This window comes from Apodemus sylvaticus, chromosome 7 (assembly GCF_947179515.1).
Source record: "Apodemus sylvaticus chromosome 7, mApoSyl1.1, whole genome shotgun sequence".
NCBI classification, from domain to species: Eukaryota; Metazoa; Chordata; class Mammalia; order Rodentia; family Muridae; genus Apodemus; species Apodemus sylvaticus.
Window position 1 is genome coordinate 11,899,125 of NC_067478.1, and position 25,627 is coordinate 11,924,751.

Below are 25,627 nucleotides of genomic sequence, written 5' to 3' on the forward strand. Positions count from 1 at the left end.
GGCTCTAGTGCTTTGTAGTATAACCTTCAGTAGATATTCCAGGTTCAGTAGAGACAAGTCAACCTGCAATCCACTGACCCAGGGGAATCAGTGCTCTAACCAGAAGCAAATTGGGGAACCCGGATTGAGCACTAAATAAAGAACTGCTTTGAGAAGCCAGTCTCAAGCCTCTGGGTGGATGGGCCCATCACAGGGCCTCACATGGATACCTTTAGGTGTGGCTTCATGGCTCATTAGGGAGGGGCTAGCTTCTGTAGTCCCCGTGTTTGCATGGCTGTGCCAGGCTGAGATCCAGAAGTTTCACCTATTCTCCTAACAATGGGTAGATCTAACTACTTTGTGGGCAAAATAGTCTTCCAACTGACAGAAAACTTCAGACAATGGTCTTGCTGCCATCTTTATCAGCTCCAGCTGGGAGCTTATAAATCACTTTTAACCATGATGGAAGGCTGGTGTTACCCTTCGATGCCTTGAGGTGACAGCAAGAGTTAAGAAGTGACTGATCAGAACCATTTCTCTCCTTGCCCTGGAGCAAACCATTAAAGAGTGAGGCTGCTCAGTGTGCAGCAGAGACCGCCAGCAGGGGTGTGCATGTGCCAGTGCTTGCATGCTATGATGCATGTGTGGAGGTCAGAGGACAACTTTCATCAGATAGCTCTCTTCTTCCACCATGGGCTCCAGGGACCAAACTCAGGTCATCAGGCTTGCATGACAAGTGCATTTATGTGCTGAGCCACCTCATCAACCCAAGACAAACAAATTTGAATCCATGTGGGCAAGCCTGTGGATTTCTGATAATTGCCTTGGCCCAGATTTTTAAAAGGCACTTGTAAATGACAACTCTCATACATAGAATAAAAGATCTTCCATAGTGCTACTCTGTCAATGGTGGTTATGACTTAGGTGGTTATACAGATGAACGGAAATTGTCTCTTGACTATTATTGGAGTGTTATGATATCATCTGGTATCCAGGGGCTTTTGCATTGGGTTCTTGTCTATTGGGACATTGATGTAGTTATACAATCACAAGGAATCAGAAGTCATGTTCCCAGCTCAAACTGTAATGACAATTTTAAAAATGTTTAGCCTTGGGCGAGAGGTCAGTCAGCAGAGTGCTTGCCATGCAAGAATGAGAATCTGAGGTCAGACTTCCATGTTCAAAACAAAACTGCCCTAAAACTTCAGAAAAAAAAAGAAGAAACCAGATACTGGTTAGCATGTAGCATTTTCATATGTATATGTATATGTATATGTATATGTATATGTATATGTATATGTATATGTGTATGTGTATGTGTATGTGTATGTGTATGTGTATGTGTATGTGTATGTATATGTAAATATATAAAATAAAGAAGTGTGTATATGAAATCTACTCACACTCAAAGACTATGTATCTGTGGCATAACAGAAAACATCCCTACAGTTTCTGTAAGGGAATTTAGCTTGATTGTCCAACTTACTAGCTGCTATGGAATGTTCCATCAAGTCAAAAAGCCCCGTTGATTAAATTTGAGTGGAAGCTTCATCTGAAAACAGACTTTCTCATTGATCTCCCCTGAATATCTGGAGAGTTATCTCTGTTTCCTGTGGATGAAAGAGCAGTAATCATGTCCTCAAAATGAAAATCATCTTTCTATCATATTCTTGCAGGGGCTTGTCATGGGTGTTATTTGTTGGCTTTTCATTATAGTACAGAATTATCAGTCAGAATTAGCATGCAACACTATTTTGTGCTTCTCATTTTTTGAGTTGTCTTGTGCCTTCAACCAAGTTGGCAGGGAGTAAAGACCGAAGACAAGCCACTGTAGGATTGAAGGAGATACGTGATAGTAATTAGCATGCTGAGACTGAGAGATCAGATCATCCAGAGAGAAGAATGAAGGCTCACTGTCCCAGCCCCCTAACCCTCTTGGCTGTCTACAACCCTTGGTGTAAATGTGTGTAATGAGAGCGTGCCCATAGAAATGTGTAGCCTATTCTACTTTTATTTACCATGTATCCAGTTTCAAAACATAAATACCCCTACCTTTATCTGTGTTTCAAAAGCAGTAAAAATAAACCATCAAAATCCAAACAAACCTATGTGCCTGGCTCCCTGCCTGGTCCTCCATCCGGTACTAGGCCTCACCGCCATGCTTCTCCTGGGAACCACTGTCTTCTGTTACCTTTGTTTCCATCCAGGTCACTATTATTTGCTGAACATAGACACCTCTCTTCCACAATAGCTCTACAGTACTCCTCATATTCCAAGTTCTCTGTTCTCACATATGCTGCTCTCTACTTTGGATTACAGGCTCTTCTGGTTCCTCTAGCCTTTCCACCTCTCCCCAGACTTCTATTGATTGTTCATTTCTGCAAGTTAATGCTTGAGTGTTGCTGTGACTTATAGATCCATTTCAGTAGCCATCCAGGTGATAATAACAACGCATGTTCTAGTGACTTCCAAACCTATGCCCTAAGACAATAAACAGCTTGCCTAAGCTTCAGAGCGGTTCACTCATTTGTTTACTAAAAACTAATAGGCACTAAAAGCTAATAGGACTAAACTTTGTTCCTCTAGTGTCCCCAGCTAAGGGGCTACCCTCAGTTACATACATATGTAACTTATAGGATCACTAAGGCTGCTCTACACTCTCTGCCATTCCTCTCTCTACCTGGATCACAGGCTACAACATCTCACATTCTAAGTAGTTCTTGGATATGTTTCTTATCTCTACCCTACCACACTGGCTCCGCTGTGTGTGGCTTCATCTTCTCTCCTGGTTTACTGTTGCTGTCCCCATGGACTCCCAACCTTCAACTCTGTATCTTCCATGAGTCCAGGCATGCCTTTATGGAAGTGCCCACCATTCCATCGCTCCACTTAGATCCATACCATCAAGTTCCGATCCGATCTTTCAGCATTAAATTTCCATTTTACAACACAGTGTTTGGGTGTTCAAGGCCCTACAATTTGAGCCTGATTTGCACTTCTGTCCCCTTCTACAATCCCTCTGTCGGAATCTTACCTTACCTTTTGAACTGATTTCTCAGGTCTGAGGCTTTGCCTGTATGAATCCTGACTCTTCCTACCTCATATAGCCTTATTAACATTAACCACTCATCTTCCTATTGGAAGCTTCTGAAGTTGTGGCTCATGACCCCCAAATGACATCACAGAACTGACTTTGGGAGTAAGTTGTTAAAAAAAAAGGGCAGGGGTATGTGGTAATAAAATTCTGAATGTATGAGGACCAGTGTCAACTCGGCATCAATGCAGAACGAATCCAAGACTTTTCTGAGCCGTCATCTGTCCCTTAAGTAAAAGCTTTCCCAGTTGTCATAGATAGCTACCTACAGACTGGCTCTGAGGCTGTGGTACTTGTCTTAAGATGTTTGAGGTTACACCCTCACACCCTGTAGTCATATGCAGGTCAGTCATGTGACCTCATGGCCTATGGCCTCCAGGTGAAAAGAATTAAGTCTGTAGAAATAGGTACCAAGGGGCCAGCTATCCCAGCCTTCTCCATCTTTCTCTTGACTCTGGCCCCTGCACTCTGGTCCCTGCCCCACCAGCGTGATTTGGGGAAAGCCTCTGTCTGGCTCAGTGTTCTTCTGCTGGCCAGGTGAGTGTGCAGCATTACAATTAACAGGCCAGCAGAGGCACACGGATGCTCGATTTTCCTCTGAGGCCCTACCCTCATTAAGAAAGTAAAATGTTGGTGAGTCTTGCCGGCAGCCTTCCTCCCTCTGGATCGTGGGAGATCTCTGGCTGTCAGCATAGCACTCTGGGCCAGGAAAGTTCAGAGAATTACTTCAATAATATGACAGCCTCTTCCATTTAAAATGGAATTCAGCCCGGCTTCCCTCAGAGCCTTCATTGAAATTCTGCACATGATCCGTGCCTCTAGTCACTTAACAATGGCTCTCATGTTTGCCCTGATTTAAGAAAGAGAGAGAAAGAGAGAGACAGAGAGAAGGAGAGAGAGAGAGAGAGAGAGAGAGAGAGAGAGAGAGAGAGAGAGAGAGAGAGAGAGAGAGAGAGAGAAAGCAGCCTAGCTTTATGTTTGTGGTAACTCAGATCAGGGTGGTGTAATTGCAGGGAGGAGACCCCCAGGCTGACAGTAATAGGATGGCTCCTCTGATGTGTGTTACCATCAGACAATGACCTGTGCGTGGTTGTTCTCGGGGGACAGTAAAGAGGCTTTTAAGAATTACTGGCTGTGAAGGATGAAAGCTAATGAGGAAAGGAGCAAGTGAAGAGCGGAGAGACTCTTCGGGAAGTCTGGCTCCACTCAGAGCTGTCATGGCTCCCTTCAAAGTCATTAGGACGGGGTGGGTGTCTGAAGGAGCGCTCTGAGCATTGCACATTCGCAAGCAGGCTCCTCCCAGGTCAAGGCGCCCTCTTCCTGAGGAATTAAAGCCACTAAATAATAAATATCAAGGGAAAGGAAGGGAATGGATCTAGAGACTACCAATAAGTAAGGTGAGAGAGGGCATTCGGCTCAAAGAAGAAACAGCTCCTAATGGGCTTCTATGGCGAGAGAGAAAAAGACAATCCTTATACTCTGTGTCCTTGTCTCAAAGGCCAGGCATTGTACACCGGCAGACTGGTAGCTTGTGTTAGACTTGGACACTGTCATTAAAAATAGCAAAATCAGATGTGCCTGGGGAACCTCAAGGATGCTGGTGCAGAACGTAGGTGGCTATGTCTTCCAGTGACGTGCCCAAAGGCTGCTCTCTGAGCATAACGTGGTAGTCCACTTCAGGAACCCACAGGGATTCTGCAGTATAAAGTTACATACTTGCTTTCCTCATCCACAGCCCCCGGGGACCACAAAGGCTGTGGTTGCTGAGGCTGGGAAGGCCATCATGTCCTAGAGATGTAGCCTTCGTAGTGAAATAAAACTACGGAACACGTTCACAGTATCCACACGGTGAGATAGTGTACCAGCAGCATACACTCCAAACACAGTATCTTGAAATGGCCTCAGGCAGGGAGGCTTTTGCTTTTTCTCCAGCCCCTGATTTGATAGTCTAGATTGATCTACAGTGGGGTTCTCACATCCATATTTACCCCCAAAATATCCTCCATCTCCGGCAGCCTCGTGCTCTTCCTAGAGTTAACCAGTTGGCGAGGAGGATTTGGACTGAGTGGAAATCACAGCGAATTATGCTACTTGTGACAATTCTAACTCTCAACTGGAGATGACCTAAAGTTACTTGGGAAGAGGGCCTCCTGGGGAGGGTTTGCAGAGATCAGTTTGGTCTTCGGGAGTCTTCCAGAGATCATCTTGATTGTTAATCGAGGTAGGAATACCCATCCTAAATATGGGTGGTAGCCTTTCAGGGACTGCCAAGAATTCAAAAGCTAGTTAAGCAAGTAAGTAGACAACATGGGTTTCTCCATTTCTCTCTGTTTGGTCTGTGGTTATTATAAGACTAGTGATTACTCTGCAAAGTCTCCCTTTAGCAGAGTTGGCTATTCAGAGGCCATGAGGCATGCGGTCACCCTTAACCCTTTCACTATCAGAAAAACAAATGCCACACAGGACTTGAAAATTGAATCAGTCTTGACTAGGTATGGAATAATAAAAAACAACTAATGTCTTCATCGTTCCCTGAGCAAGCCTGTCAGGCAGAAGGGTGTTGCTTTTTTTTTTTCCTCTCCCTATTTTGTAAGATGTATTATAGCTGACTAATCCCCCATAAATATGAAAGAATGATCGTTTCACGGCTACCAATTGACAAACTGGAACACATTTTTCATTTGAGCAGGCAAGATAAGCAGGCTGCCAGGGGCTCTGCCATCTCTGCCTCAGACAAAGCCTGTCCCAGGCAGAAGCTGCTGGTTCATTCATAGGTCACCACTATGTTATTTTTAGTTGTCTGTATATTCACAGGAGTTCAGATCACATTCCTAGCAGCCTCCTGTCTCAGGGACTCCTCTACAGTCCACCTTCCCTCGAACAATTTGAGAGAAATGGGTACCTCCAATTAAACCATTCCAGATGTAAATTTCTTGCCCGGAGAGCAAACAGAAGCAAATGGGATTCATGAATATAAATTGAGCCTCCCTTCCGCTTCTGTTTTCATCTTGAAATTGAAGACTAGTCCCCTCCCCCACATAAATCCTTATTTGCCTTAAGTGCGGTTACGGTGGGATCCCAGTGCAGGGCTGGTAGCATATTTCTATGCATAACCAAAGCTAACTCTCACAAATCATCCTGGGATGAGGCCCAGGAAGGGAGGGCTGCATGTGTCTGCATCTGTGTTTCCAGGAAGAATGTATACGGCTGTGCAGCAGGCTGTGCCCTGTGTGGTGAGGGCGTGACTCGGCGTCCACAAGCTCTGCCTGTCCTTGAATAGTTCCTTCATTTTTATGCAAGGAGAGCTTTTATTCTCTCTGTATATGTCTCTGTCTCTGAACATCTTTGCACCTCTCTTACTTTCTCTCCACCTTAGTTTTGGTTTAGCGATTGATTGCCCTGATACACGGCGCTCTTGCCAGCCACAACAGTTTCTGTTTTCCGGACGGACAAGTCTGATCAGCAGACATGCAAATGAGCCTCGGACTTTAGGCTGCTCTTTCTCTTGTTCCTCTTCCCACATCTTCACAACTCCGTTCTGCTTTTCTGTTTGTTTGTTTCTTATCTATCTAGTGCAGTGTTTCTCAACCTTCCTCATGCTGTGACTTTTTAATACTATCGTTCCTCATGTTGTGGTGACCCCAACCATCAAATTACTTCCCTCGATACTTCGTAATGGTAATTTTGTTACTGTTAGAAATCCTCATGTAAACATCTATGTTTTCCAATGTTCTTAAACAAGCCCTTATGACAAGTTCTTTTACTCCCCAACAGGGTTGTGACAGGTTGAAAAAAAACTCATTTAGTGGCTACACACAGTCAGTAGAAGGTCTATTTAGATGCCACATACTAAAAGTTTACCCTCAGTTTTCAGCAGGAAATGTCTATTTTAGTACTCCCAGTGGTGTGACCTTGACAGTGAGTTCAAATTGCCTGCTCTCTGTTACAAAAGCAAATGGTAAAAGAGACTATAGCTCATAATTGAATGTAACCCTCCCACAACCACATCAAACTTTTTTCTTATGTTTATTACAATGCATGTTGTGAAAAACTCATTGTGGTTCAAAATAATGTGGTAAGGAAATAGTAAAATACTCTCAGATTGTCTTTTCAGAGTATAACTTTCTTTTGTGTAAGTGGGTTCTATGTGTGTGTATCTGAGTGTCTGTCTATCTTTGGGTCTGAGCGTGTGTGTCTGTCTATATTTGTGTGTCTGAGTATGTTTGTGTATCTGTCTGAATATGTGTGCATCTGTCTGTTTATATCTCTGTATCTATCTGCCTGTTTGTATCTGTATATGCATGTGTGTGTCTGTCTCTGTCTGTGTCTTTGTGTGTGTGTCTGTGTGTGTGTGAATGTGTGTCTATGTCTGTGTGTTTGAGTGTGTGTGTTTCTGTCTGTGTACGTAGGTATCCCTGTGGGTGCCCGTGCAAGTGTGTAGAACAGACACCGCACTTGGGTGTCATTCTTCAGGGGATTGTCACTTTTCTTTTTAATTTAGGGTCTCCCACTGGCCTGGGAATCACCTACAATACAAGACTGGAGAGGCAGCAGGACCCAGGATCTGCCTTTCTCTGCCTCCCTGGCACTGAGATTGCAAGGATGTCTCAGCACATCCAGATTTTTTTCTCTTTAAACAAGAGTTCTGTGGATTAAACTCAGGTTTCGGTGCTTGCAAGGCAAGCACTTGAATTAAGTTATCAACCACCTCTGCCAGATGTGATGTAAATTCCAGAGCAGCTGGATACATAAATTAGAATGGAGGGTGTAAACGCTAAAGACCAACAGAAACCACTTAAAAAGGAAATGTATTCAAGCAGCCCCACATTCAAGGCCTTCTGAGAAGCAGAGTCAACTTGTCATGGCCTTTGTGGTGTTCCTTAACTGAGGTCAGGTGGGTTGGTGGTTGAGATACACATGCTGTAGGTGTGAGCCCTTGGAGATGGGACTCTGAGGGATACATGGGACTCTGAACACATGGAAGAAAAGCTTTGAGCAGGCACCCTGGTGCAGACAGAGCAGAAAGACAGCCATTACCCTTAATTCAATTGGTGACACAAGGTGTCCTTACAAGGACTTTAAATAATTTACTACATTAAAAACCTCTGTAATAATGAACAGGGTGTACAGTGGGAATAAAAATTAAGATGACCCTCAAGGCCATTGAAAGGATGACTTTAGAAAGTCATACTGATTCAACTCCCTAACCTCTCGATGAGGCCTGTCCCCAGACTATTGTCTGCTGTCTTCCTTGCCAATAGCTGGCTTCAAATCAACTTGGAGAGCATAACTAGTCTTCTAACTCAGCAACTCTCTGCAACATGGTTCTCTGATATGTCTGATATAAGTGAAGGTATGTCTTCATAGAACCAAGTGTTTCCTTCTGTGAAGACTAAGATTTTATCCTTCCTCATTACAAAGCCACAGCATTCATAAGTACTCACTGTGTGTATCTGTTAACAATGTCTATATAGTCTGTGTTCTTGTTTCATTTTTAGAATCCCACTGTACAATTTATTTCAGTATCTGTGGTAAGATTCTCCTCTCTGGTTCTCAGTTTCTCAGTGTAGTACATATGCAAGCTCTGGTCACACCTTGTTTACAGCAGTGACAGATGCTGTTGTGTTTATTTACGGTATTATCCTATCAAAATTGTAATGTCAACATTTATAAGAATAATGTCTCAGCCTCCTTTTACAATATATTTTACAATACATTTAAACATTGTTTAGTTTCTAATACAAAACTAAATAAAGTCTGCTTTATCAATAGAGAAAAAGAAAGGAGAACCAACCAATAGACCCATCCAAATGAATAAAAATAGATAACTTTTAAAAATATTGTTTTCTATATCTGATGCATGTTTGTGACCACTGATGGGTGTTTTACTGGAATGATCTCTTAGGGGCTGATTGTTGAACAGAATGTTTTTCTCTTGCTGACACCCCAGTGGATGTCTAATTACTCAGTATCGGGGTCCTTTTGTTCACCAGGACATGGTCAAATGGAATCCACACTGTGTGAACAGGCTGTTTGGTGGTCTCTGCATGCATAAAGCAAATTCAGGAGAGTGGGAAAATCAATGAAGCAGTCATTTAAACTAAAACATCCTTAATAATATGAAATTATTGAAACCATTGAGGAAGCCAACCAAGAAGGCTATAATTTATGATGTCAAGAGAAGGCCCCTGTGTAATGATGAATTAATCATAGTCACATGTGCTCACTGGACTAGTCTGTGTAACAACAGAAATACCAGGTTTTCATTGGCCCATTCTGTGTAACAATAGAAATGTCAATTTTTTTTTTGCAGCACTGGAAATGTCAGAGAAGGTTCATTGGACCATTCTTTATAACAATAGAAATTTTAGATTTTTTTATTGAACTGTTTTATGTAGCAATGGAAGTGTCAGTGGACCTTTGAAGCCATATTATTGTCCATACTTCGAGGTTGTTTTAGTTTTTTTTTTTCATTCTTGGGAAACAAACACCTGGATAGCTTATTCACAGCATGGAGACTGAGGCGTTGGAGGGTCAGTTAGAAACAAGAGCTGCTCCCACCCTATTCAATTCCACAATTTCTTCCCATGAGGGCTTCTTAGAATCCATTCAGAAGGTTTTTTTTTTCTCTCCTTTACAGGTTACCAGTCAGTCTTGTCTGGTCAGCAGGGTTTCCAAGGCCTGATGGGAGTACAACAGTCAGCTCACAGCCAGAGTGTGATAAGCAGCCAGCAAGGAGCCCCGGTGCACGGTGTGATGGTCTCCTACCCGTCCATGTCTTCTTATCAGGTGTGTGCCAGCAGAGGGGAAAACCCTGGCCACAAACTCACACTTGTCAAAACAGAAGTTATAGGAAGTTGCAGGTGTAGAGCAATTGCTAGAGTTGTGGACAGTTGACCTATCCACCCATTAGTTCACTTCGAATTGAGATATACAATTCAAATGTCAGGGCTTTTTAATGCTGTGCTGGGTTTGCTTCCATAAAAAACCTCCTGTCCATCAAAGGAAATTCGTTGATGTTCTATCCCAGACCACCTTTGGGTATTCTGTTGAAACGATACTTGGTAGAAAACCATTGTGATTTCTCCCACTATATTTGTATCTACTCAAGTAAACTTCTTTCTACTGGAGTTGCATATTATCACAGATTTTTATGTGGCCCCTCAGATACATTTAGAGCACACTGATGCAGGCATAATTCCATTCTTCAGGTCAGAGTACATATTGAGTCTTTAACATATATCGTCTGTGCTTTCATAGTTTGTAACCTGAAGCCTCCAAGAAGAAGAAATAAGGATGGAGGGAAATGGTTTGGTTGTTCAATTTAGCTGTATTAGGTGCTTTTAGCTTTAAAGAAACTATACTCAGCCTTCTAGGTGCACAAAACCTGCTCCTTACTAAGGAAGTCATCACGCTTCTTCTCATGAAAACAGAAAGAGGCATGTTTTTCCACACTGAGAGATAGCTAAGGGGGCATTCAGATACTGCACTGGGGCAAAGGAAAGAGCCAAGGAGAGGAAGGAGGAGAGAAGTCAAGAAGACTTCACACTTGTAAGCATCTGCTGCATCCTGGAATCTCTTCCTGCCATACTCACAGGTTCTTTGACAGAGATGTACTTATCCAAGTGGTCTGCATGTATGTCAACCTGAGGTTCACATGCATTCCGTGATCCCTGTGAATGTAGCCCAACATATTCATAAGTCATGTAACCCTGTACCAGTGTCAAAAGTTGTACAGTCAGATAGGTTAAGTGACTTTCTCCAAGTTAAATAGCTAATAAATGGTAGATACTAGGAATCTGTTCAGTGGATCTCAAACCTTAAGTGACATTTATGACACCGTCCCCTCCCTGAACACATTAAACATCATTTTCAAACTTGTGTCTTGCACAGGTGCCAATGACCCAAGGTTCTCAAGCAGTGCCCCAGCAGACATACCAACCGCCAATCATGCTGCCTAGCCAGGCAGGCCAAGGGTCACTCCCAGCCACCGGAATGCCTGTATACTGTAACGTCACACCGCCAACCCCTCAGAACAACCTAAGGTTGATGGGTCCACACTGCCCTTCCAGCACGGTCCCCGTCATGTCTGCAAGCTGCAGAACAAACTGTGGGAGTAACGCAGGCTGGCAGGTCAAGTTCTGAGAGCTCAGGCTGCCTGTGGTCACTTCATCAGATGTTAACTCATGGCCTTCAAAGGGAGAGGAGACTGTCCACCGCCTGAGGACTTCCATATACACTCAACGTGCAAACAATTGCTGCTGGTGTTCTGTACAAACTAATCAAAGACTAATACACACATTAGCTGGTTAATGGTGCATATTTCTGTCATGTCTGCTAGGTATGCCTTTCTAGCTTAGCTAGTGACATGAATTCATCAAGGTAAGATTTTCTCCTACCACTGAATACCACTGTGTAGATTACAATATTCCTGATTCGGATTAGTTTTGTACTTTGTGTTGAGTTTGTGATGCTAAAAGTATTTAAAAATATATATAAACTAAATCACATGGTACCAAAGCTGTAATAGACAAAGGAAAGAGTTAAGGAATGGAAGGAATAATTTATATACACCATAGAGTTTTCTTTTTTAAATGGATATATATGGTATTGTAGTGTTTAACCCAAATAAAAGCTTATTTGACCTTACAGAGGAAGGTCATGTTTTTACCACCAGTTTGTGTCCGTCTCTCTCTTGATGTGCTGTTTGCTTATTTAGTTAATGGTTTCAATAGCAGGTAGATGTTAATTATACAGAATGACATTTTCATATTTGTATAGAATGTATTTTGACCACATTTAAACTCAGGGTCTTCTCAAAGTCTCCTTGAAAACCCTCCCTCTTCTCAGTTAGCTCCACTGCCTCCCTGCACTGTCTATTTTTAATGAATCAACGAGGATTTTGGGGGGAGGCCTTTATTTGGCTTACACTTCAATATTGTTGCTCATCACCAATGGAGATCAGGACAGGAACTCAAACAAGGCTGGAACCTGGAGGCAGGAGCTGATGCAGGGCCTGCCGAGAGGTGCTGCTTCCTGGCTGCTCTGAATCACTAGGGCATCTTAGAGAAGCAAGGGGAGGGGATTGTTCACAGGAGCTTACACAATTTCCCTCATAGAGGAAAAGTCTCTCTATCCCCCATCAACCATTAACTACCTATAAATCCTCCGAGAATCCATCAACCTCTCCCTCCCATGACAGGATGTTGTCAGATTCCATTTTGTGTAGATAATCGAAGATGCTGTGAGCTCAGTCAGGCCATTCTGTATCAGGCCTGGGAGATCGTGTTCCAAGAAAGTCTGTCTCTTCTGCCAGCTCACGCATTCTTTCCATCCCTTCCTCTGTGGTGGCCCCTGTGCTTTGGGAGGGATCATACAGAGATATAATTTTGGCTGAACATGCACTATCAGTTTGTGTTTTATTTGTGCCCATGTTGTTCTTTCTTGGCATCATCTCAAGAATGCTCTGTGGTTCCCAGGCATTTTGAGTTGAATGGCATCTCTCTGAGAGATGCTATAAGCAAATATTAGTATCAAGAATAACCCCTCATCTTGATAGCATCATAAGGGTCATGAGCCTAAGATGATATCTGTGTTACTGCTTTTAATTTAAAAAAATATTGGAGGTGTAGAGCTATACTGTATTTACTAGGAAATTCTAAATGTTGATAATACAAATGCCCACTCTACATCTAGTCTTTTTCTGTCTTCGCTGGAGTTAAACTATGTGTCTAGTAAAGGTACATTTCTTTATATTAATATAGAGAAAGGCAGAGTCTGATTCCTCTTGCTATACTGAGCCATGCACTCCAATGTGCTACAGGTTTGGACAGTGGGCTAACATCTTCAAGTTACTGACATTTGTTCTGGTAACTGAAAAAGAATATGTATAGTCATCATTCAATAACAAAGGCTAGAACATCTGCAAAGCAAATATGCAATGTCTGTGGCTATTCGATCCCCTGATGTATGGAGCTCATGCTTAAAACTGAGTTAGGGCAACATTTAAAAATTAATAACTGAATGCTGAACTCTGAGGATTAGCCCTTGGAAAGATGTCTCTTTGAGGGAATGAACCTCAGAGCTTTCATCTTAATACCACAGGATAATAATTGCTCTGTTGTTTATATTTCCTCCCTAAAAATGCATCGTGGGAACTGCATCAGGGAAATTCTCATCGGTTTTCATTTGATCACATTGCCTGCTGTGGATTTTTCGTTTTCACACTGTTTATCTGTGGGTAGAGTTAAGCACTTAAAAACCCTACTTAGTAGATTACCATTTCTTTCTGTCTCTCGTTTTCTTCTTCCTTTCAAGGGAGCCTTTGTGCTATTCTAATTAACTCCGCTCCTTGTGAAGTCCGCTCCATTTTTCCATGTCTGGGTCTACTTAATTTTTCATCAACATAATCCCTGACCATGAAAAGCATTATAAGAATATTTCTTTCTTTTTATTGAGCCATTGGACCAATCACCACAGTGAGGAAAGCCGGCACACTTCCTAGCGAAGATCTTTCCCTAATGGAAGGAGGGTCTTGGCCATGTGGATTCAATTTCTAATTACATTTATTTATTTATTTATTTATTTATTTATTTATTTATTTAGTGTGTGTGTGTGTGTGTGTGTGTGTGTGTGTGTGTGTGTGTATACATGTGCACACATGCCATGGTGCACATGTGAAAGTCATAGTACAATTTGCAGGAGTCAGGTCTCTCCTCCTACCATATGGGTTCCCTGGATAGAACTCCTCCTGTCTCCCGCCTTGATGGCTAGCACCTTTACCCTTTGAATTATCTCACCAGCCAATATTCACTTGAAAAAAAATCCTCTATTTAGCTTTCAGACTTTGACAGTAATTCTAAATTCAAATAATCCAAACATGAGTTGGAGTGCTTACCCTCCTCCCATAGAACTCTGAGAAACTTTGGTTTTTGTTTTATGATCCTTAGAACTGCTGAGCTGCTTAGGTGCTGTAGATTTAAGCCTTATATCATTGATAGTAAAGATGGGTTTTTATATTATGTACTTTTTATTATATATGCTTCTTTCACGTCAACTTTTTTTTTTTTGGACACAAGACCAACCATGTAGCTCTGGCTGTCCTTGAACTCACTGCATAGAGCACCTTGTCTCCAACTCACAGAGATCCATCTTCCTCTCTGCCTCTCTGCTTCTCTCCCTTTCTCTCTCTCTGCCTCTCTCTCTGCCTCTTTCTGCTTCTCTTTCTCTCTCTGCCTCTCTGCCTTTTTCTGTCTCTTTGTCTCTCTGTCTCTCTCTCTCTGTCTCTCTGTCTCTCTGTCTCTCTCTGCCTCTGTCTCTCTGTCTCTCTCTGCCTCTGTCTCTCTCTGTCTCTCTGTGTCTCTCTCTGTCTCTCTGTCTCTCTGTGTCTCTCTGTGTCTCTCTGTGTCTCTCTCTCTGTCTCTCTCTGTCTCTCTGTCTCTGTCTCTCTGTCTCTGTCTCTCTGTCTCTGTCTCTCTGTCTCTCTCTGTCTCTCTGTCTCTATCTCTCTGTCTCTGTCTCTCTCCTTCTCTCTGTCTCTCTCTACCTTTCTGCCTCCCATGCTGTAATTAAATACAATGTACCATCATGCCTTGCTTCTAGTATTTTCTTGCACTAGGATATTTAAACTGGCTATGTGAGGTGATGGTTCTGTAACTGAAGCATATTCAGAAATCAATTTATTATCAAGAGAACACTCAATATGTTTTTCATCTTGGTTAATAATTTTATCACCATCATATCTTAATTACAGATTATTCAGTTTATAAGCTTAGGTGGAGATATTAATATACAGATACTTAGAAAAATAAACACATGGATAGATAATTAAAGCCATCTCTAATGGTCCCTTACACCTCTGTGTGAATGTAAAAGGGTACACTGGTGACTTATGTAAACGTTTATTACATAGTTGAATACATCGTAGTTATTCAGGACCATTTAAAACAGGGGTACAAGCACATCCAGCTACTTTGACTTGCTCTTGCGGGTGCTGTCTCGGCTGCTCTGACAGTTGCTAGTAAATGCTCTGACTAGCATGCTAGTTTGCTGTTGTCTAATATATGCTTCTGCAGGACCTGAGGTAAGGCTGGGGAGAATGATCAGCATTACAGAAATAAGATTACATAACTGTGAGTTTAATTTGAAGGTCGGAATAGAGCTGTAAATCACCATTAGAAGTGTGAGCCCTTTGTGAAAAACACATTCTTAAAAGCATGATTTGGAAAAATCAGATAGAGTGAAGGGGAGCAACAGAAATGGAATTTCGAGCTTTCATAGGGGCGTGTTTAGAGTCTGACTCCACTCTTGACACAATCAAATTGTGATGGATACGTGGGCACTCCATCCTCCTCCTCCTCCTCCTCCTCCTTCTCCTCCTCCTGCTCCTCCTGCTCCTCCTCCCTCTGCACCACACACAGGTACATGAGGAGGACACAGTTGTTCCTCTGACAGTCACTTGTTCCCTGGCCCTTATGTCACAGAAATAGGTCTTTGGGGATTCTCAAACTGCAATAGATGCAATATTTAATATAAACTGGAACTAGGTATCTTATTTCCTAAAGTGGTTTCCTTGGAACAATTTTTATTTTCAATCTGTGCACATGTAATGTTTGGGGTCACATCTATACCACATGCTTCCAGTTTTAACAAGCAGGACATGGTAGTTCACAGACAACACTGGAGGACACAGAGGCAAGCAGATCCCTGAGTTCAAGCCCATCTTAATCTCATACACACATGCATACTTATGTGTGTGTACATATATGTGTGTGTACATATATGCATGTACACACATATATCTCATATGTATGTATGTGTGTAAGGCAGGTCTATGCACACTATGCCATATCTGTGGGACACACACACATGCACACACACACACATACACACACACATACACACACACACACACACACACACATGCACGAGGCAGGCCCATGCACATTGTGGCAAATGTGTGGACACCAGAGGTCAGCCTCAGGTGTCAGACCTTCCCTTACTAAGACTAGGTGGGTATCTGGCTCCTTGCTGAGTGTGACAGGCTAACAGAGCTGGGGGCCCCTGAGGAGCCTTCTGTGGATAGCTCCACCCTTGCCTTCTCACTGCACACGTGCTAGAATTACAAACACTCTGTCCCACATACAGCTTTACAGACGTGTTGCAGATCAAAACTCAGGTCCTCGCACCTGTGCAGCAGGCAGTTCGACCCCAAAGTCTTCTCCATGAGCCCAGAACACACACTTTGTGTGCCATGCCTCCTTACAGCTGCTCTGTGAAGCAGAGAGAGGAAAGGGCCATCAAGGTCAATTAATATTGTTAAGACCTATGTGGTTTCTGGCAACCTTTAACCTATTAACTCATGTTATGAATTTCCCAAAAGCAGCCCTAATTTTAGTAGTTTTGCCAAAAAGCCACCTTAGTTCACAGACAATATCAAAAGACTATTGTTATGAGGAACTGTTAAGAAAATATATCAGAAGGAGAGACGTCTCTACAGTTAAGCACAATAGCTACACTTATAGAAGAAATGGTTTCAATTCCCAGCATCCACATGACAACTTATACTCATCAGTAAGTAACTCTGGTCCTGGAGGATCTCATGCCCTTTTCTTGTCTTCTTGTGCATAAAACATGCATGTGCTACACAGATATTCATGCAGGAAAAACAGGGGTGTGTGTGTGTGTGTGTGTGTTTGTGTGTGTGTGTGTGTCTGTGTGTGTCTGTGTGTGTCTGTGTGTGTGTCTGTGTCTGTGTCTGTGTGTTTGTGTTCCTGTTACAAGCCAGGAATGGCGGCTCACACCCAGCAGTGAAGGAGGTAGAGGCAAGCAGATCTCTGACTTCAAACCCAACTTAATCTACATAGTGAGACCTTGTTATACAGATATATAATTCATATTCACACATATACACATATTATAATATGAAAATCCTAAAATAATATATTTAGAATTTGCTTTAATTTCAATAGCAATAGTGTTCTATCTCTACATTTACTCATTTTGTTCCCCCTGGGTCCTCACTGCCTGGGTTAGTTTTTGTCAACTGGGCACAAGCCAGAATTACCTGGAAAGAAGGAATCTAAATTGAGGAAATATGTATCAAATTAGCCCGTGGGCATGTCTATCGAGAATATTCCTGATTAATTTTTGATATGAGAGGACTGAGCTCACCCTGGCCAGCGCAAGCTCTCCCCAGCAGTCCTGGTGCTCTAAGAAGACAGGCTGAGCATACCACGAAGAGCAATTCAAGAAGCAGGGCTCCTCCGTGGTCTCTGCTTCTGTTCCTGCTCCAGGTTCCAGCCTCAATTCTTGCCCTGACTCCCCTCAAAGAAGGACTGTGATGGGGCAGTATAAATCAAAATGAGAAGAAAAAAATCTTTCCTCTCCAAGTTGCCTTTGGTCATCGTGTTTGTTACAGCAATAGAAATCAAGATAGGATACTAGTCAGTAATTGCAAGACACTGAGTCACTGTTCATGAAGCCTCTGCCTTTAAAAGGCCTGAGAATTTTAAGAATAAATTGTGTCCATATTTCAGTAAATACAAATACATTAGCCATGGAGTTCATCTGAAGAAAAACATAAGAAGAAGAATATAAGAAGAAGAAAACAAGTTAGCTATCTGTGACTCTATGAGGCCTTTGCCCTGCCCTATGTTGGATACATGGAATTGGGGTTTGCAGAGATGTGTATGAATGTGTCCTAACCCTAGCCAAGAGGAATGCCTATAGGGCAAAGAAAGACAAGAAAAGGTGAAATATGATTCAGATTGTTTGGAGTGGGAGGTGACTGAGTAGAATCTACAGAGTGGTGCATCCTGGGAAGTGCACAGTCCAAAATGGCTGCCCTGACCCTAAACAGCAGCAGAGTAAACAGGCAACCAGCAGCTTAGAAAAAAAATGTCCCAATATAAAGTAATATGATAACAGCCTCCAGAAGATATCATACTTCCAAAGAGAAGTATATACCTCCAAAATGTAATATGGGTTACATTTTAAAGGGGTCTTCACTCAGAGACCATAGACAAACACAAACAGACAAGGTCTCTCTGATCATGCCACAGCTACCAGTGGTATCAAGGAACAAACCAGAATGTATCTTCTCTAGGCCTGGCCCACTCAGCAGTTTTACTATGGGCACAGTAAAGTTTTAGTCTTCTGCCTCAGCACATGGAGATGTTCTGCTATTGCTTGATTTTCCCTAAAGAGACTCAAAGAAATTTCCATTCACCAAGAGCACAGAGCCCGGACAGAACAAGGAAAGGATTCCATCCAAGTTCAACTCAATGACCCTGTGCATTATTTCTGTGACTTACAGGAGCATCGGTGACTAAAAGGGACAAGGTAAACCACACACACCTCTTCCCTGCCCCTCTCCAGCCCTGAACCTGTGGGATGGTTGATAGATCTGATCCCCTGAGGTTCTCATGCCTGTGATCTTAGCCATTCTCCCTTAAGATGACAAAGATCATGTCTGACCCAGAGAGAACAGCTACAGAGCATGGGGAACCTAAGCCGTCAGGATTTGAAATCAGCCTGGGCTACGACTGGAGCAATCATGGGAAACTTGCTGAGCCTCCAGCACAATCAATCATTATTGGTCCACGATGAAATTGGACAGCCTCTTCCCATGGTCCTGTATTGGAAAATGATGAGAACAGGCATGTATCTGTGGCTCGGGATTTTGCCTCCATAATTCTATGGAAATCATGTCTTCCACATGAGATCAGAGCAGTTGGCTTCATCCCACTCTTTTTTAACTATTTTACTTGAGGGGGTGGATCTGCATTCCTCTCAACTGGGAGGGGCTGGTTTGACAATGTCAATAAAACCTATTTTCCAATAGTTCTCATCATTAATGTCTACCTCACACTTAAATCTGTCTACTTCCAGCAGGGTCTGCAACCTCAAATAACTGCATAGCCATCTGCCACTATTTATGTGTCCTCAATGGCAAAAATTGTCACCTGAGAAGCCTATGTCCTGTTGCTCTTCCCTATCCTGTGAGACAGGGCAGCTGCTGGTCTCCTGTGGAGAGGAAGATTCCCTCCTCCAAGCTGTCTTTATCACCACAAAACACCAACAAGATAGTGCTGTGTCAGTAGCTCTGAGGAGGAAGCCTTGGAGAATGTCCTGATGTTTACATTTGCTATTTGATTTGTTTTTGTTAGGTTATATTGAATTTTACTTTTCAGGATGGAAAGACATCAGATTTGGGACAGATAGAAGGAGATGTCAATCAGGAGGGGGTGTTATATGTATCTGTCATACAATCTAGGAACAAACTTGGACTCGGGGTGTTCAAAGCATGCATAGATGCATTGTGAACTAATGTAGGCTACTTGGGCTGGAGAAAGAATAACATTTCATTTCTTTGCTAATTAATTAGTTCATTTATTTTTCTTATTCACTGAATTAACTGATTTATTTGTTTATATACGGGCAGGCACCACAAACCCAAGGCAAGCCCCGTACACCTCCAACTAAGAAATGCCGTATTTTTGCATTTACTCTCAAAGTCCCATCCTTAGAGTTTCTGAGAGTATATGTTGGGATGGGATGGCCTTTAGCTACTGAGGACATGGAGAACATGGGGAGGGAGAAAATGAGACCAGATTCACAAAGGTCCTTACATTAACGATAATGTATCAAGGCGCAGAGGAGATGCTCAGTGGCTAAGACATTTACTGCACAAGTATGAAGACCTGAATTTTCATCCCAACACCTATGAGAACGTTAAGCATAGCAGCATGGGCATGCGTCTAACCCCAGTGCTGTGAGGCAGAGACAAGAGGATGCTGGGGTTGCTGGCAGGCCCGTCTACCCTAAATGGGGGGCTATCAGTGAGAACCTCTGTCAGAAAATGAAAGACAAAGAAGCAGCTGAAGAAAGTACCAGTGTTAATCTCTGGTGTTCACATGACCCTCACAGGCAAACACACCTGTATAGTCACTACACACACGCACACACACACACATATACACACAAAGAGTCACATGCACATACATACAGGTACATGCACACACACACATACATGGGCACATGCACTTGTATGTGTACAAGAACACACACCTAAATGAACACACACCACACACACACACACACATTCACTACACACATCCATGATACATTACATAAAGACACACTAAACAAACAAAATACAAATAAATAATTGAACAAATAAACAAATGGAGACGGCAACTTGATATTAAGCTTAGAATCATGTTTTTACTTCTAATACGCCATAAAATGTCCCACCGTGACAGATATACATGCGTGTGAAGGGCAAACATCGACAAACTTCTCAGTCTGTGCCCCAGAGAAATTTTACCATAAAGACTTTGAAGTCCTCAAGCTTGGATTGCGTGCTGTTCCCTAAAGAACCGCCCCCCACACACACACACCACACACCCATCTCCCCACACCTAGGCTCTTGGCTGCCCTTAGAAGCTGGTCTTCCTACAGCTTGTGTGATGGACAGGTATGTTTCTGGAGATTTATCCCCTCCGTTCCCATGGAAGGGCACGAATGTCACCTACTGCAGGTTTGGGTTCCTTGATGACTGCGTGCTTGCCTTAGTGCTTCAGCGTGCGTGGAGAAATGCTGTGTGCATGCCTGTCCTCTGCTCCCTGCAACAGGGACACAAGCTGTTTTAAAAAGTGGTGGTGGAAACTCAGCAAGAAAATCACTCGCCTTCCTCACAAGCGCCATGATCGAGATCCCCTGTCCCTATCATGTGTTGTCCATTTCTGAATCGAGACGCACGAAGCCCCGTTTTCAAATGAGACGTGGGAGCCAATTTCACCCCTTCTGAAAGGGAAAGGAATTACTAAAGGTGCTTAATAGTAATGTAATAGAGAGCAATGGCCTGAGACTGGAAAAATAGGCCATTCAAATTGGACATTAAGAAAATTTCACTCGAAGCAAGGGCAATTATACAATGAAATAATTTCCTAAGGGAGACGCAGCGAGATGCTTTTAAAGCAGTTGTTTAAGTGAGCACGGCTGAAAACCCCACCGCTGAGCCTGCTGGAGATCATTTCATGACGGATTGCCATGGCTGCCTGGATGTCATCTGCCCTGGAGGTTTACCTGACTCAGTTAGGCAGCACCTTCCCTTCCCTCCCGGATGTAATAATTGCAGGGATTGGTCACCTCGGGGAGGGGGAGGGCCCCTCAGGGCTCAGGAAGACTCAGATGTCTGCCATCAAATCTTTTCAATGCAAAATCAAACGCTCTAAGATGATCCCAGGACAAGGCGAGGGATTGTGGGGCCTGCATTTGAAACAAAGCGGTGTGGAGATAGTATTGTGGAACATTTTGGCGTGACTGCCTGCATATGAATGCACACACTTAACACGAGCATCTCTGCTGTCGTATATGATATCTACTTTGATTGGCTACTGTGGCTATGTGTGATCTCATTTAAATGCTCTTGCAGAAGTTAACAGATACATTCATTTTTGTCACTCTCAATCATTCTGTTACTAGAAAAAAGGGTGTAGACCATAGCTAGTCCTTCACGTCCCATGCGACAGCTCCTTTCCCTGCGAGCAGAAATCCTAAATATTCTCGATCCTCACACACAATGTGCGGGTTAGCTGTTGTTCTTTGGTTTATCTTTTCATTTTTACATTTTTTTTTATTTTTGGCACGTGGACACGTTCTCTAGTCATTTGGGAAAAGAGAACAGCAATTGAGAAGTTTTCTCCACCAGATGGGTCTGTCAGCAAGCCTATTGGGAATTTTCTTGATTAATGATTGAGGACCCAGCTTCCACAGGGTGATGGCCCTGGGTTGTCTAAGAAAGCAGGTTAAGCAACTTAATATCAGGAGCAAACTGATAAGCAGCAACCCTTCACCATCTGTCAATTCCGGTTCCTGCTTCATACACATATAATAAAATTAAATAAGTCTTAAAAGAAGTAAACATTAAAAGTAATCATAGATGAATACTAAACTAAAGTTTTCTTGTTGCGGAATGCTACAGTACTTAGAGCAGATGCTAGCACTGGGTTTCCCAGCAGCCAAAGTGAAAAGAGAAAATGTGACGAACCACGTGGAGCTTATGTATATCAGAGAGGACGATACTGTTTCCCTGGAAAGAAAAGTGAAATCTCGCCGGTAGTTCTTTGTGAGTGGTTATCCATGAGGATTTGTAGGAAGGAAGGAATCACAGAGCTATCTCATCTCAGAGTCAGAGGATGAAGGGACAGCCAGTCACAAGGCAAGCATTAAACCACAGCTGATTATCCTGCACATACAGTGCGCTGAAAGGAACAGAAAACAGAGAAATTGGATTTTGGAATACAGAAAGCACCCCTGTAGACCATGGCAAAATTAATTTGTGAGATGCGGAGATGTAGCATAGTTAATAATGACGTCAATGTGTTCCCATTTCAAACTAGCAAGCAAGGAAACATAAAGAATAAACAGGAGTTAAAAAACTGTCTTGCCTCCCGAAGCTGACTTTCTCTCTGTGGACACAGTGTGGAGACATGTGTTGGGCAGGAGGTTCTGCTCATTACAGGTACCGGCAGCACGGACAAAAACAGAGTCTGTGTGGCCAAAATCCAATCAATATGCAACGTGCCCTGGACAATCTCATTCACCGAAGTACATGGTAAGGTGAGTGTTGTCACCAGTCAGGTTTGTTTTTAAATAAACCTTACACAGATGTACTGGAGTTTTACAAATCTGTTGTTTTGGATCTAAGACCTGGCTCATGTCTGGGAACTCAACACAGGGGTTTAGCTTTGGACTGGAATGGGTGTCTTCACCTTCTGCTGTTCCGCTTTTGCTGTTTCTTTTCTAGTTTAAATTAATTATTTATTTTAGCAAATAATAATAATCAATTAATTAAATGTTTGTTTGTCTTACAGCCCTAAGTGCCTCCTCCCCCCTTTCCTCTCACTCCGTCCTTTTCTCCTCTTTTCCCCTCAACCCCATCCTCCAATCCTCTCTCCTCAGAAAAGGGGAAACCTCCCATGGATGCCAATCTGTCTTGGCATATCACATTTCAGAAGGATTAGGTGCATCTTCTCCTATGGTGGCTAGACAAGGCTGACCAGTTAGAGGAAGGGGATCCAAAGGCAGGCGACAGAATCAGAGACGGCCCTTGCTCCTGCTGTTAGGAGTCCCACACGAAGGCCAAGCTGCACAATGGTTACATATGTGCAGAAGGCCTAGGTCTGTCTGGCCCGTGCATGTTCTCTGGTTCAGCCTCTGTATAGCAGTTCAGTCTCTGTGGACCCCTATAGTCCCTAGGTATTTTTGTGGGGTCCCTGACCTCTCTGGCTCCTTCAATCCTTCCCTTCCTTTTCCACAGGATTCCCCCAAGTTCCACCTAATGTTTGGCTTTGGGTCTCTGCATCTGTTTCCATCAATTGCTGGGTGAAGCCCCTCAGATGACAGTTATGCTAGGCTCCTGTCTGAAAGCATAGCAGTGTATCATTAATTGTGTCAGGCGTGGGCTCTCGCTCAAGGCAGGAGCCATTCGCCAGTTCTCCCTCATTTTCTGTTCCATCGTTACCCCTGCATGTCCATCTTGTAGGCAGGAAACATGGTGAGTGGAAGTGTTTGTGGCTGGGTTTGTGTCCCAGTCCCTCCGTTGGAAGTCTTTTCTGGTTAGGGACTTCATGAAACTGGGAAGCTTCTGTAAGGCAAAGGACTCTACCAAACATACAAAACATTAGCCTACTCAATGAGAAAAGATCTTCACCAACTCTCATCTGACAGAGGGCTGATATTCAAGATATGTAAAGAACTCAGGAAACTTGACAGCAACTAGCCAAATAACACAATTTAAAATGGAATACAGATCTAAATAGAGTTCTTACAGAGTAATCTCTAATGGCTGAGAGGCACTTAAAGAAATGTTCAACAGTCTTAGTCATATGCCCCAAAGATGCCCCATCCTCCCTGAGTACACTTGCTCGGCTATGCTCATGGAAGCTGTATTAATAATTGGCAGAAACTGGAAACAACCTAGATGTTCCTCAACTGAGAAATGGGTAAAGAAAACAGGACACATTTACACAGTGAGATACTACTCAGCTATTAAAAACAACAGCATCATGAAATTTGCAGGCAAATGGTTGGAACTAGAAAAGATCATCCTGAGTAAGGTAACCAAGACCCCAGACCCAGAAAGACAAGCATAGGATGGACTCACTTATCAGTAAGTATTAGCCATAGAGTACAGGATCCAATCCACAGACCCAAGGAAGCTAAGTAACAAGGAGGGCCCAAGGAGGGACGCTTGAATCTCACTGAGTAGGTGAAATAGAAGAGACATTGGAGGGGGGTAGCGGGGGAGGGGTGGTAAGAGTAGCAAGAGGGATCTAGTGCAGGGAGGATGGGAGAGGGAGACTACTGGGAGAGAGAAATGGAGTCAGTGGGGTGGCATCTCTGGGATGAGCTAGAAATCTCGACAATGGAAACTCCCAGGAATCTGTGATGGTGACCCTAACTAAGGCTCCTAGCAATGGGGGACGTGGAACCTGAAAAGGCCATCTCCACTCTTGCTCTTTCTAATGGAACCAGTTGGTCTATCCATTTTCCTCCAAGAGGTATGTCCTGAAAAACCATTCTGAAATCTCCCAGCAGACAAGGCCCTGGGCATTTCCCTTATACCTGTCACAGCAGAGCCTGCCTGCAGCCTGTAGCTCGGCACTTTCACTGGGTGCCACCATTCTGGAGAACCATCATCCTCAAGGTCACTCGATACGCCTAGCTCTCTACTGCTCCTGCCATCTGCCAGCCCCTGCTGGTCTAATGATGGTGATACCTTCTCACTAGCCCATCCTCAGGAGCTGCTGTGATGGCTCAGTTCCTCAATCCTCCCTTCAACAATACCTCTTGCACAGGTGATTTGTAACACACTCACTGCCAACTAGCCATCCCCTTATTTGATATCCTCCTCCACTGACTCCCTCCCACACACAGTAAAGGGAGTCTCCTCCTTCCTTATACCAATCATCGTGTTCTCTAACAGACTCTCTCTACTGAGTGCTGGTCACATAAATACACATCACTGCTGGAGAGTCTGGGCGACACATGCCTGGGTAGAGAGCTACTTAGACACAATAACTCTACAATATGTAAACAGAAACACCAATCTTTTTCTGTCTCTCAAGTTAAACTGAGGCTAAATAAAAAGATTACTAAGATGCCTTAGTTATGATGGAATTGATGGAAAAAGAAAAAGTCACAATAACTGAAAACAAATAAAAATTATCAAGCATAGTCACAGATACAGAATATTCAAATTTTAGATATCAGAGACTGATAAATGGTGTTTTATTGCAGCAGATGAAGCTATTCCCGAAAGCTAAAGCTATAACTTGAGACGTATTGCCAGGAATCTCCAAAAGTGTATCCCCATATCCAAAAGAAATTGCCAGTGGCAAAGAAAACAAATTTTTAGAAACGGGATAAGGAAATTGTTTTATTAAATATACAAAACATTTTCTAAGACTGCATAATAAGGATGGAGTATATCTTATTGGTAGAGCATTTGCCCAGCATGTATAAAACCCTGGTTTGATTCTTACA

General features: G+C 43.0%; 1 protein-coding gene across 1 annotated transcript in view; it reads left to right on the forward strand.

Annotated features, from left to right (window-relative positions):
• Nucleotides 1–11,710, forward strand: part of Arpp21 (cAMP regulated phosphoprotein 21) — a 162,304-nt gene extending 150,594 nt beyond the window's left edge. The window contains exons 20-21 of the mRNA XM_052187090.1: nt 9,714–9,862; nt 10,967–11,710. Coding sequence (XP_052043050.1) covers nt 9,714–9,862; nt 10,967–11,218 — 401 coding nt within the window. The 3' untranslated portion in view covers nt 11,219–11,710. The remainder of the gene's footprint in view (nt 1–9,713; nt 9,863–10,966) is intronic.
• The last annotated feature ends 13,917 nt before the right edge of the window (nt 11,711–25,627 follow it).